Genomic DNA, 13,847 nt, shown 5'->3' with positions numbered 1-13,847 from the left:
GGCAGCCACCATGGAGCTTGGCCTGGGTGGAGCAATGCAAGGTCTTGCATTAGACAATGCTTCGGCATGTGGCTATGGGACCTGATCAGGGTGTACTGTGGTGGGCTCTTGCATCCTTGCAAACACCTTAGATGCTTTCTAACCCACTTACATTCAGGAGAGAACAAAGCAATTCCTCCTACACTTCTTGGCTGGGGGGGTGAATGCTGACCCTGAAGAGCTTCTGCATACAAACCCCTATTCACACAGCAGGATCCACCCTGGGTTACCTGAGCAGCCTACACTCAGTCTGCAGCCATTAGGGAAAGAGTTATCTCCCAAAGTCACCAACATCTCCCTACAACAGGTCACCAGGGGAGAGCCCAGTCTATGAACCCAACGTTTATCCTGTGGGCACTTTACTCCTTTCTTTGCACTACCCTGGAGGAAACTGGGACTCTCACTCACACTCCCCATAGCAAACGGGCTGTGCATGGTCCTGCCACTCCAAGGAAGCATCTCAGTGCTGCCAGGCAGTGACTCGGAGAGCACCTCACCACTCCCAGCTAGATGTGCCCCAGACCCAGACACAGCATTAGCCAGCAGAGGCAGAGCAGCCCTGTAACATACTTACTTCCCATTCCCATACTTGATCCGGATGTCTTTGCTCTTCTTCAGCTCTTTGCCATCTTTAAACCATTTGTAGGAGGGCTGAGGGTTGCCAGCAGTCGCTTCACATTTCAGGGAGATCTTTTCACCCACGTGAACGTTTGGGCTTTTCAGTTTCTTCAGTTTGGGAGGGACAGCTACAAAAAGAGAAACCAGACAATGTGAAACCTGCCCCTTCCAGATGCTGTACACCAGCTGTGTAACCCCACCAAGCCCCCTCCCCTGGCACAGCGCTCGCTGACCCCACTGCTGTGTGATGGCTGGAGAGGGGCCGCAGGCTAGCGGGTTTCAGGGCAGGATGGGAGCACGGCCTTGGACACATCCACATGGGGAGCAGGGAAAGCTCCTCCACGTCCTGCTTACCCTTTTCTCCTCCCCACATGGCCAGACTCCACGGCTGTCCCTAGCCATGCAGGCAGGGCCCATGTGTCTGCTGCCAGCATCCTGGCCTGTTCTGCCTGCCCCAGCCACCAGGTCAGACCCAGGGGTGCAGGAGCTCAGTCTGTTTGGGTTTTCTCTCTGCACCCTGCCATTGCTGTCGATGATTACTGACACCCCCATGGCCTTTGCTGCTTCTGACAGGCATGGGACCATTGCCACAGCCCCATGAGCCACAGCCAGAGCCAGGTCATGGGGAATGGTCCAGGTGTGTGCTATGGATGCTCCACGCCTGCTGCTAAGCCAGATGATCATCGGGCGTGTGGTGTGAGCTGCCTGTGAGGGGCTGTGGTGAAACCCTGCACAGACGAAGGAGGGGAAGGGGAGGGACAGCTGTTCTTCAGGTTGCAGTTAGGAAGGTGAAAGAATGAAGTTATTTATAATGTCCTAGGACCTGCAGTGTCAGACTGGCCAGCAGCCTTTCCAGCCTGAAGCCTGGCACTGCATGTCAGATTTCCTGGGTGTTTCAAAGAGGTGATTTTACCGTGCACCAGTAACATTAGGCAGAGAAAGAGACGCTTCTTATCAATCCCTTCCAGGCTTTATATTATACCTGACAAGACTGGATTGGCAGGCTTGCAATTTTTCTTTCAACTGACAGCTCTGCACTCTTCCAGCTCCCTTTTTTATTCTCAGCATCAACCTCAGAAAAGAAAATATCGGGTTGCTGAGTTTGCCTTGAGAACATTGGTAACAACCATTTCCACTTGTCTAAGATGTGTTACAAATTGTGATGTGATAAAGCCTTTCTCTGGCTAATACACAGCCATCTTTTAATTGCCCAGTGCATTCTGATCTTGAGATATGGGAAAGCAGTCAAAGGAGGAGGAACTGGATGGGTTTTCATTAGAGCAATCACTGTTTTATAGACCTTTGTACACCTCCTCTCACTCTTCATGCCAAGTGAAGTTATTGTAGGGTGGTTTTATTTGAAGACTGTTTTCATTGGAAGTGATCTTATACAAAATAAAAAGCACAGCAATCATGAGGCATGTGCTCCCAGGGTAGGAAGCTCTGAGAACTCTCATATTCCTGTATGTTCAAGGGCATCAGAAGCCAAAGTGGCCTTGATCAGAAAGAGACAAGAATGGACAGATTAACCCAGGGTCACTATGATTTGACACAGACAGAGCAACTTCCAAACAAAACCAGCCTCAGCTTTCCCCAAACTTCAGGAGTTCTGTGAAAAGCCAGGGTGTTCTGGGCTTCGTGAAGCCAATATCCCTGATCCTTGCCTGGAAATGGGTCACCCAAAGAGCAGGGAGGCAATGAATGGAGAAGAGAGCTTGCCTCTTCTCAGAACACTGTGCACAGAGAGCCAGGAAGGTAAACAGGACCTTGCTTTTACAGGGGTCACTTTGGGGAATAGAGAAATAGACTCTGTCAAATATTTATTCTGTCTGAATGTGCCTGTCAGTTGGCTCCTACTGCACTCTGAGGTCACCCTGTACCATGCCAGCAGTATACATGTGCCTTAAATACTGGGAAGGTCCTGACCTTGGCATTGATGCATCTGCTTCATATTATTTCCAGGTTTGTGGTTATGAAGCAGGCAGTGTGGCCTGGGAGAAAGATCTGCCAACCCTGCCCCTCTCTCTCCCCAGAAGATGCTGGCAAGAGCAGAGTAAAGCTCAGAAACCTGGACAGCGCTGAAAGAGGTCCAGGACCTTCCAGGATCTCTATTTCCCAGTTCCTTCCCATGGATATGAATCACATCTCACCCAGTACTGTGCACCTCTTGCACCTCACACCCTTGGCCACCAGTGGTAAATTAGAGGGCGTTCCTTAAGAGGCAGGTCCAAAGCCACCTACGATGGAGCTGACACTCACACAGGACAGGGTGTCTGTTTACACTGCACCCCTCCAGCACAGTCCTGCCCAGACAAACAGAGGAAATGGTGTTTCCCCCCCAAGATAGCATGTCTTTGCCTGTCTTACTGCAGGAGGGGAAGGGACTGGGCACTCATCTCACGTGCCACACTGCATGGACTGCACTTCCCTGGTGGAATCAGGCAGGCCAGTGAAAGGAGAAGTCCATTCAGCAATATTTTTGGGCTGTGTCTGGCAAAAGCACTGTGCACACAGAAACAGAGCTGTGCTCCCCAGTGCCCAGCACATATTGCTGCCTGGCTTCAACAAGTGTGGCTGAGTGCTTGGAGAGCAGCATGGAAAGAGCAGACACTGCCCCAAGCCTGGGGACACTGCATCCAGAACCAGGCACAGGCTGCTCCGGTCAAAGGTGAAGCCTTGGGTTGCTGCAAAGGCTGGAAAGTCTCTCTTCATGACTCCTGCATCTTTTAGAAAAACACAGAAATCCTCATTTAGAGCCATTAAGTGCTGATGAGTCTGCTTAATGCCAGCCAAAGACCTTCCACGGGTTTTTAATTCTTATTGTTTAAACTGCAGCCTTTATTCCTAGCTTGAATTTCTCTAACATTGGCTTCCAGCCAACAGATCTCTCTGCCTTCCTCTGGTAAATTTGAATCCCATCTAGCAGCCAGAAACCTCTTCCCTTTTTAGGTACTTGTAAACTTTGAATGAATCACCTTTCAACCTTCTCCAGCAGTAAAGTAGCTTGAGAGACCAAAGCAGCACACAGTGCTAATACTGGAGTATGTCAAAGACAACATTTCACAGTTTGGTTCATTTTCAGCTTTAACATTTACCCATTTCCTACCTCTGCCCTGTCAAAACCACAGAATGGCAGCTCAGAAGGTCATGAGCTTGGTTCGAACCAAGGTGTGGATACTAAAAGTGCCCCTTTTGGGTCACTTTGATCTCATCCATGTTTGGTACTTTTACACACATGTTGCCACTAGCCTCATACATAACAAGATAACATGCTATCCTGGCACGCTGTCTCAGACGTATACTGAGTTGGCTCCAGGTCCAACTTCCCCACATTTCTACCCACTCCTGTCTTCCTGGCCTATTCTGCACAGGTTACTGATGCTCACACATGGCCAGTGCAGCTTTTCCCTGAGCCAGAACACCACAACAGGATCATCCACGCCACCCCATCCACCTAGTGCAGATTGAGATGAAGCTGCCACTTCAGCTCCTCATTCCCTGCACCTCACAGCTCTGGTCTACCAGCTTGTAGTCTGCTCCACAGCTAATTTAGCAACACAACGCTCAGCCACCGCTGCCTCTGGGTTTATGAAAACAGGGAGGGTTTTGGCTGTGCTTGTCAGACTGAGACGACAGGTAGCTTCAAGCCATCACTTGGGATCCATGTCTGTTCTCACCTTGAAATCCCATCAACCCCTCTTCTGTCCCAGTTTGAGTCCTGTCTCCATGGGGGTGAAGACCCATCAGCCCCACGAAGCCCAAGCGGTTGGACAGAAGAGGAAACTGCTCTCCAGACAACCACACTGAAGGTATAGCATGCTGCAGAAAGGAAGGTTTAGTCCTGGTAGAGCTGAGACCAACAATCAATAAGGATTTTCTACAGGTTTTTGCTCAGTCTTAAGTCAGACAGAGCCTAAGCAACCATTCCATCCCAGCCCTCATGAAGTGCCAGGGCAGAATCAACAGATGAACACGGTTCTGTTTCAAGAGCCATGTTGCAGGAGAGATTTGCCATCCTACAGCAATCTCAATGTCTACTGCCAAGTTACTACCTTCTCGTGGAGAGGAGAGGGTTACAAAAGTCTAAAACCCTGAGCTGTAAATTATGCCATATGAATTGCTTGAACATCCACCATAAAAGGACTTCTATGTACACACTGCTTTAATTAATCCACTTCTGATTACATTTGATAGTGCATTGAAGTACCTTGATGATAACAACACCTCTTTTACTTCTGGTACCTGGAGCGTGCCTGAAAGTGCCTTAGAGCCTCAACTCAAAACACCATTAATCATAAACAGGCAGAGTGCCCAAACAGTCCAACAATGGAAGAGCAACAAAACCACATCCCACCCACAAAGCATCACACATAAACAACCTCTCGGCAGCATAAAGCAGAAGCAAGTCATCCCAGGAAAGTTGCTCAGTGAACTCTTGAACAGCCTCAACAAACCCCTACTGCAAGGCCATGCCTTGCTTCCTGTGGGACAGCCTCCAGAGAGGATGCTCTGCAGACACATCTGGGATGTCTGAGCAGCAGACATGACAAATGGACACGACTGGTCTTCCTGGTCTCCTCCAGAAGATGCAGTGCCAGCCATGGGAGGGTTCCCCCACTCCAACTGGCACACAGGGGGTGGAAAAGCATTTGGGTAGGTGGAGAAGCAGGAGGACAGGTTCCTTCTGTGTCAATCTGAGCAGCTAAGAGAGAAAACGACTTGAATTCCCATGGCCATGGAAGATGGAGGCTGAAAAGTTCTTTCTCACAGGAATGAGTGGGGGGGGGGAATGCAAGGAGAGTTAGGACCTTCCCAGATGGTGCCTTGACCTGCCTACATTGGAACAATAGCTTTCAGCACAGTCCCCCGACTGCAATCTTCCCACCCCAGAAGGGGAGGGGACCACACAGGTGATCTCCTGGGAAGGGGCTGTACTTCTCAGACTGCACAAGCCACTGGCACCGGCTCCATACAGGAGCTCCCAGCTTCTGGGCTACTGCATGGGCATAGAGAAACTGTGGGTACATCAGCATCAACAGGGATCTGCACACCTACACAGGGACACCTAGACACCCAGAAGAGGCGACAGGGACAGTCCGCGAGGCTTCCAGTCTCCCTGCCATTGAAATACAACATCTGGAGTCATGACACCTGCCCAAGCCACAGCTCAAAGGCTGCCCTTCCCTGAGCTCCTTCTGGACAGTGTCCCCCACTTTGCCTCACCCACACGAGCTCAGGCCTCTCCTTCTATGTCAGGCACCTCAGATGGGACAGCTCCAGTCACCTCAGGCAGAAAATCCCAGAATTCACCCTTCCACTTGGGAATGTTTTGCAGCCTTGACTTGCACCAGAGTTTTGCAAAGATGACAAATCCTTCCCAAACAGAATTTTTCCCATTTCTGTCATCTCTACTGCAAGGTGAGGACACGAGTTCCTGTCACAGGGCATCAGTGTCGGTCTGGAGACCAGGAGTACCTTTGGTGGGTCAGCATGCTCTGCATTGGGCTAATACACCTTACTTTCTGACCAACACAGCCCTGCTGCTTCTGGTATGCTTGCTGCCTCTATTATTTTTATCAGACAGTGCTCCATTGGCCTGTGTTTGCTTTGGCCTTTGTCTGACAAGGAGACAAATCTGAATCTCATCAGCAACATCAGCTCTGCCCACCTTGACTCCAACCATTTCAACACTCTGCACATGCACATGTCAAAGAGGGACCTGCTCTAAAGAAAGCTCCCTCTGGCCAGAAGGAATGGAAGCAGGGGTTCCACCTAGAAAAAGAAAGACTTGCTTATCACCTCATGGGCTTTAAGCATCTTCCCTCCTTTTCATGGGTTTTTATAGAGGGTAAAATGCAGTCACTGCCATGCCCCTCTGCAGCTGGGACAATGAGGGAAGTTCAACTCTTTGGTGGCAGAGACACAAGAACTCCTCTGAGTCCATGAGCTGTCAATGCAGCTGAAGGACACAGGGTTGTACTGGACTAAAGATGTACCTGAAACACAGGAGTGAGTGAAATGAAAGTTCCCAGCTTTACTCAAAAATGGACACAATCTCCACAAACCACACAGAGGAGAGAACCTCAATGTCAAGCTGACACAGCATCCTATCCCAACCACGCTGCAACCCACTGGTGGGTAACTACAGGCTCCAAATTGAGAATACAAAATATAATATAGTATCTGCAATATCTTTATGCTTTGGGCAACTTTTAGTTCCAGTTTATGCAAAAAGGATGCTCAGACTTTCTCACAGCTGTCAATGTGACTGTTCTTGCACACTGCAGGAGCTTGCTCTCTCTCTGGGACCTGGGCAGGGGTAAACCACAGTGTCAAGCTTAAATTCCCAAAGAGCAGCATTCTGCTGTGGCCATTATTAGGCCTCCTAAATAACACGTAGTCATTAAAATATCTGAGGGGAGACAAAGAGCCCCTTCCAGTCCCTGAAGGGACCTACAGGAAAGCTGGGCAGGACTGTTTGTAAGGGCAGGAAGTGACAGGATGAGGGATGATGGTTTAAACTAGAGCAGGGGAGGGTGAGATTAGACCTTAGGAGGAAGTTCTTCACTCTGAGGGTGGTGAGACACTGGCACAGGCTGCCCAGAAAGGTGTTGGAGGCCCCGACCCTGGAGACATTCAAGGTCAGGGTGGATGAAGCTCTGAGCAACCTGCTCTAGTTCAAGGTGTCCCTGCTCACTGCAGGGGGGTAGGACTAGATGGCCTTTGAGGGGCCCTTCCCACCTAACATAGTCTGGGATTCTATGATTCTCTTACTGGATCTGTGATAGCAGGGACTCCATGTGAGCACCAGACAACATGTCTGGCTTTGGCTGTTTGTACCTCACCTCCACAGTCCACAGGCCTATCTGTGCAGTCACTACAAAGATGTAGGTTTGATGAGGGTTGATAACCTGAAGATCTCACTTGTGTTCAACATCTTCATCAACGACCTCGATGAAGGGAATGAATGTTCCCTCAGTCTGTTTGCAGATGACACAAAGCTGGGAGGAAGTGTTGATCTGCCTGAGGGGGGGAGGGAGGCTCTTCAGAGGGATCTGACCAGGCTGGACCGATGGGATGAGGTTTAACAAGGCCAAGTGTAGAGTGCTGCACATGGGACACAACAACCCCCTGCAGAGCTACAGGCTGGGGGAGACTGGCTGGAGAGCTGTCAGGCAGAGAAAGATCTGGGGGTGTTGGGTGACTGCAGGCTGAACAGGAGCCAGCAGTGTGCCCAGGTGGCCAGGAAAGCCAATGGCATCCTGGCTTGTATCAGACATAGTGTGGCCAGTAGGTCTGGAGAGGGGATTGTGTCCCTGGACTGGGCACTGGTGAGGCTGCACCTCGAGCGCTGGGTCCAGTTCTGGGCTCCTCACCATCAGAAGGACATTGAGGTCCTGCAGTGAGTCCAGAGAAGGGCAACCAGGCTGGGGAAGGGGCTGGAGGGCAAATCCTCTGAGGAGCAGCTGAGGGAGCTGGGGGTGTTCAGCCTGGAGAAGAGGAGGCTGAGGGGAGACCTTCTCCCCACCTCCCCTGCCCTGCCAGGAGGGTGCAGAGAGGTGGGCGATGGTCTCTGCAGCCAGGGGCCAGGAGATGGGACAAGGGGCAATGGGCTCAAGCTGCCCCAGGGCACGGGCAGAGCAGATGGGAGGCAAAAGTTCTTCCCTGGCAGAGTTGTGGGGCTGTGGCACAGGCTGCCCAGGGAGGGGCTGAGTCACCTGCCCTGGGTGTGTTTAACAGAGGGGAGATGAGGTGCTCAGGGATCTGGTTTAGCTCAGGATGGGAATGGTTGAACTTGATGATCTTTAAAGGTCTTTTCCAACCTGGGGATTCTGGGATTCTTTCCAAGGATACAGAAGACATATTTGTTGTCTGCCATGCCCCATGCTGCTGTGTTCCCAGCAGGAATTAGAGGGATATCTTTGTCTTCCCACTTCAGCAACTGGAGACACCAGGCATGACAATGCAGGAGCCATTCCTCCAGATCCTAGAGGGTCTGCTGAGGACATCCACCCACCTGACTCACAGACAGCGATGTGAGTAGGACACAGATGACTGCAAGTATGAAGATGCTGAAAAGACTGAGTTCAGCAGAAGGGTCAGAATGAAGCTTGGAAATCTTGCTGGAGCTAGAATGACTACATTATTCCTCCCTGTATGTCCCACAGCATCCTCACCAGACAAGTTCTGGGTTCCTGTGGGCCCTCTACCTCAGGGACATGAAAGTGCTACAATGCCAACCCACACTATATATACAGATGTGAGTTACAACAATCAGTATTTCCATGACCATTCCCATTCGCCAAAGAAAATAGACTGGGAAGTCCCAGGCAGGTTTGCTGATTCTGGTTTGCTCTCTACAGCATCCCTCTGGCAGCTCAAACCACAGGAAAAGGTGCCATGAAGCCAGTACGTTCACTTTCCTTTCACAAATACTGGCTCCACTTATACAAAAGAGCAACTGTTAAATTCCTCCTCCTTCGTCTTTCTCTTTCCCACACTTAATATTTACTTATTCTTCTTTCAAGTGAAAGTTTTTAAATTGGTGCATGATCTGGTCCAGAGCCCTAGGCTGAAATCTCAGCCCCGCTGAAATCAATGAGCACTTGGCCACGGGGCAAGGACATCTTCCTAATACCCAGGCTTTTCACCCAAATATTTAAGACAAGTCTACTTTTGTCACAGGCTGGGGAGCAATGTTGGAGGTCCCCATGCACATGGCTGCTCAAACACTTACCTGAACAGCACAACATCCATCCACAAGCAACACATGTAAAAATATCCAGTATTAAAATCCAGGGGTAAAATGCTTGGATTTGCCAAACCTAGTACTCTACGAACACTGGCTGGTTTGAAAACAATGTAATTGGAGTAGAATTGCTATTGTGTTTGTTTGTTTTGAATATTTTTGGCCAGGAAGTTGTCCTGGAGGTATAGTTGAGCATAAGTGGTCTGGTGGAAAAATGTCATTCATTCTGTTCCTATTAAAATCAAAAACAATAGCCACACAAAGACAGCAGCGACAATTTCTGCTCTTCATGCCTCCAACAATGTGTTTTCAACCCTAAAGGCAACATCTTGTTTGTACCCAATTGATTCTGGGATCGTATTTTATATAATCAAATATATCTTTGAACAAAGATACATTTTATGAACTGCTCAATTTCCAAATGACCTTGGAAACAGCAATTCATAAAATATAGCTTTATCTCTATCTTCGCAATCAGCTAGAAAAATGGCCCACCCATACTCTGTGGACTGACAGTCCAGACCCAGCCAGCAAACAAATTACCCAGAGCATCCAAAACTTTAAAATACATTAATTCTTTGTTTCAGCCACTGAGCCCTAGTACCCTGGTAAAGACCTGGGTGGCATCCATCATCTGTCAATCACCAAAGGAAAGTGTAACCCTCACCCCAAGAGGCAAAACAATCTAAGTTAGCAAAACCCCTTGTTTCATTAAAGGTTTGTTGTGAAATCTGTACATTAAACCATATTTAGGCTCCTTATGGCCACAGAAGAGCTCAAGACTACGTTTCAAGTTACAAGGAAGGATTGGCTGATGTACAATGGTCATTAGTGGAATCTCATCAGTTCTAGGGAGGGAGGAAAAGAGCCCATGTGGTGTTTTACAGCTCCATCAACACAGGAGGGTTTCTTTAAAACATGGACAAAGAAAGGTCAGTTAATGAGCAGCTGAAATTCATTCTCCAGAAGCTGCCCACGCTGCCTGGGCTCTCCTAGTGACCAGAGGACAGAAGGGGACACACCATCACGGACTGGTGGGAGCACTGCAGGTAAACTGGCCAAAAACAGAGTCGCTGCAATGCCACAGGTACAGGACAACCCCAGACACCAGCTACCAAAGTCCTTCAGATGCATCAACTGTTACGAGAAGGTACCAAGTCTCTGAGCCCAGTGCTTGGTCTACCAAGGAAACCTTCCTCAGGTTTCCTTGGTAGACACAGCCCTGTCTTGTGCCCATGAAAACTAGGTGTCAAAGTGAAGGACCCTCAGCTTTAGACAGAACAGCATGTCTGGACACCTCTTCCCTCCCCTCTCAACGTACTGAGTTTAAAGATGTCATTTCAGGTCAGGCAGAGGACAGGCAAAGGTCAGATGTGGCAGCCCAGCTTACAACATATTTTGACCTTCTGGGGCAAGTCCTGGGACAGAGGATGTTCTGGTGCTTCAGACAGGCCCAGGTGGAAGCAGGGCACACAGGAAGCATCAAAGCACAAGGCGCTTCAACGTCTGCACAAACACATTCAGTGAGCAGTCTCTAATATTGGGGGGGAAGGGGGGGATTTTTAACTTTTAACCTATAAAATCATACACACCAGCATTCCGTGACAAAGGCACTTGCAGTCTTAATTGCAGTATTATTTTTTTTTTCCACATCTCTGCTCAGTTTGAAAGTTCAGCATTGTCTCTGGCAGGGCTTTGACAGATCCACCAGAGGGTATTTCCAAAACACAAAACTCTGTTTTTATCGGGATCTCCCCACAAGAGACCCTGGGGCTTGCATTAAAGACTTGTTTGTTCTCTGTAATGTTATATTAGAAAGATTAAGCATTTTTCTGCTGGTTCAAGACATGCTTTAAAGCACTGGTACCAAAAGAACCTCAGACAGTGACCGCGGGTCTGTTTTTCATCCAAACACAGGAAAAGGAAGGAAAATAAAGCTCATCCCCTTTTCCAGAGAGGGCAGACACCTACATGCCCAAACCCCACTGAGCATGGGAGAAATCACCACCCCACATTTGAGTGACTCCCAGATGCCACCCCACGCACCCCACATCTCTGGGGGAACGACGGGTCCCGCTCCCCTCCCACACCCTGACCTCCCTCTCCAGATCGGACCGACTCTGCGCACGAGGGGACCCGACCTGCAGCCAGGGGCAGGCAGCACAGAAGGGGCCACCCTGCTCCATGGGCTGCAGGGAAGCAGCGAGCTGTTAAACAGCGCTTGGGACTCCGGGCACTGCCCAGTGGAGACACTAACGCAGCATGTCTCCTGCCTTGTCCAGAGCGCGGCTTCCCAGCATTGTTCTCAATAGCTCTGGACCCCCACTGAAGCACAGTGATGGGTGGCTCACACTGAAAATGTCCCCCAACTGGGCTGATTTATGGCTGCCAGGAGTCTCAAGGATGTCAGCTCTTCCTGATTAATTTTTTTATCCTTATTTTCCCTCGTTTTATATTTGAGCATCACTTCTTGCAATATTCTTCGGAACTATTCTCTGGAAAGCCATACTGGCTAATTTTTGGCTTGTAAAATGCTCATGAGCTGATTGTGGCTTGTACTTAAAAAAAAAATATTTCAAAAATCAAGCAAGGCTGGCTCATTTTGGTTGGATAAAGAGATTTTGTGGCCTCCATTAATTCTAGTCCCTGACAGCAGTAACAGAGCTCTTATTATCGCAAACATACAGTTGCAATTTTAAAATTTGCTTCCTTTGACTCTTCGTTAAAGTTTAATCAACAGTTTCTGCTTCCACAAACATCTTGGCAGAAAGTTCACTTTATAGGATGTTTCCAGGCAACACGTAAGAGGGAAGGTAAAGCAAATTGAGTTTTTGGTGTGAGCATCCATCCTTGATGGATGCCCAGCCACTCACTCCAATGAAGGATTTGGGGAAGAGCAGCAAAGAAAGGTGAAACACAAACCATTTTCTAGGAGATACTGCCAAAGACAAGCAGCCAAAACCAAAGATGAAGCAGCAAAATGTGGGTGAAAACAACAGGCAATACAGTGGTGGCCCAGGCAGAAAGACCAATCTGACTTAGAAACAGGTAGTGGTTTATTGGACCTGCTCTACATCTAGATGCAGATCACAAGGTGGGAACTGTTCACCAAACTCTCCAACAGATCCTGCACAACACAAACAACTTAAGGTGAAAACCAGAGTTCTGAACAAAAGATGGTTGTTGAGCAAAAACCTATTAATAGTGCTGGGTTTTATCCCAGAAATGTTGCGTAAAGTGTGACAATTCACATCACTTCTCTGTGCTTCCATTTCCTCTCTCAAAGATCTCACTTAATATATTTGGGGCAGGGACTGTCTCTTGTTATGACTCTGTGCTGTGAATAGCACAACAGGAACAATGCTGCAGTCAGGACCTCTGGATACCACCATAAATGCCAATTTTAAGCAGCAGTGAAAACAAGCAGGAGGAGTTTGGGATCCAAGGAAGACCTGAGAAAAGACAAGGTATGGTGTGGGATTCCTCTTGCATTATAAGCATGGATGGTTCTCATCTCCATACAAGAGTGAGAGGGGAAAAGAAAACAGTTGAACTAGAAAAAAAAAAAGAGAGAAAAAGAAAAGCATCTGTCTGTCCAGGCATTCCAGCTTAAGCAGAATTCCTCCAGTTGGTCCTTCACTTCTACACTCTCACTCCTCCTCCCCTTCATGGGATCCCCAAGCCATCCTTGAACAGCTCCATGCAAAGGAACCAAATGGCCCAGAAAACAAAGAAATGGATGTTCAGGGGTCAGAGACAAAGTATGGAAAACCTGATGGAAAGAGTGGGGTCTCTTCTGCTGGGGAACATTTTTGTAGGAAACACTCAGTCCAACTACCCTGTGCACGTGACCTTCTAATAAACATGTAGAAAGAGCAGAGATGCTGGGGAGCTGCCTTGGAAAGGCCTGGATGGACCTTTATTGCCTTCAGTGTCTACAGAACCAACATGGAAAGGCCCAAAGACAGGGTTCAGGGGGACGAGAAATCACAGGATTACAAGAATAAACTTGGAAGAACCCTTCACAAGTTCAGCAAACCACACCCCCACCAGATCCCCTCTGGCAAAAGGCCCAGAGTGCCTGCAAGAAAGGCTGCCAGTACAAGGGCCCACCAGTTAGCAGGTGATGGGGAACCCAGCCACATCATCATCAGCTGTTGAGACCTGTGAGGCTCTTTTGGGCCCCAGGTGCCAAAAAGATGTTGCGCCTGTTGCCAGAGATGTAGCCCATCTCTCCCATTGTCTTTCAGTCCCTTACACTGCCCATGTTTTCTGTTTTGCTCTCCTTGCCCATGCAAGCTGCCACCAATCACAAGTAACCAATATCAATCACACTCATCCTTTCTGTCTCAATTCACTTTGGGGGTGGCTTTTTACTTTCCCTTGCAAAACCAATGATCTTAAAAATCTTGAGCATCACTCTTAAGCCCCCACGTCATAC

At 48.8% G+C, this 13,847-nt stretch overlaps 1 protein-coding gene across 1 annotated transcript in view; it reads right to left on the bottom strand.

Annotated features, from left to right (window-relative positions):
• Nucleotides 1–13,847, bottom strand: part of NRG2 (neuregulin 2) — a gene marked incomplete at its 5' end in the record, with an annotated part of 161,131 nt that overhangs the window by 59,585 nt on the left and 87,699 nt on the right. The window contains one exon of the mRNA XM_084268740.1: nt 614–785. Coding sequence (XP_084124866.1) covers nt 614–785 — 172 coding nt within the window. The remainder of the gene's footprint in view (nt 1–613; nt 786–13,847) is intronic.

The sequence above is a fragment of the Gallinula chloropus genome (assembly GCF_964237585.1).
Source record: "Gallinula chloropus genome assembly, chromosome: 10".
In the NCBI taxonomy this organism is placed as follows: Eukaryota; Metazoa; Chordata; class Aves; order Gruiformes; family Rallidae; genus Gallinula; species Gallinula chloropus.
Note: the sequence above shows the minus strand (reverse complement) of the source record. Positions and strands in the feature narration are given on the sequence as shown.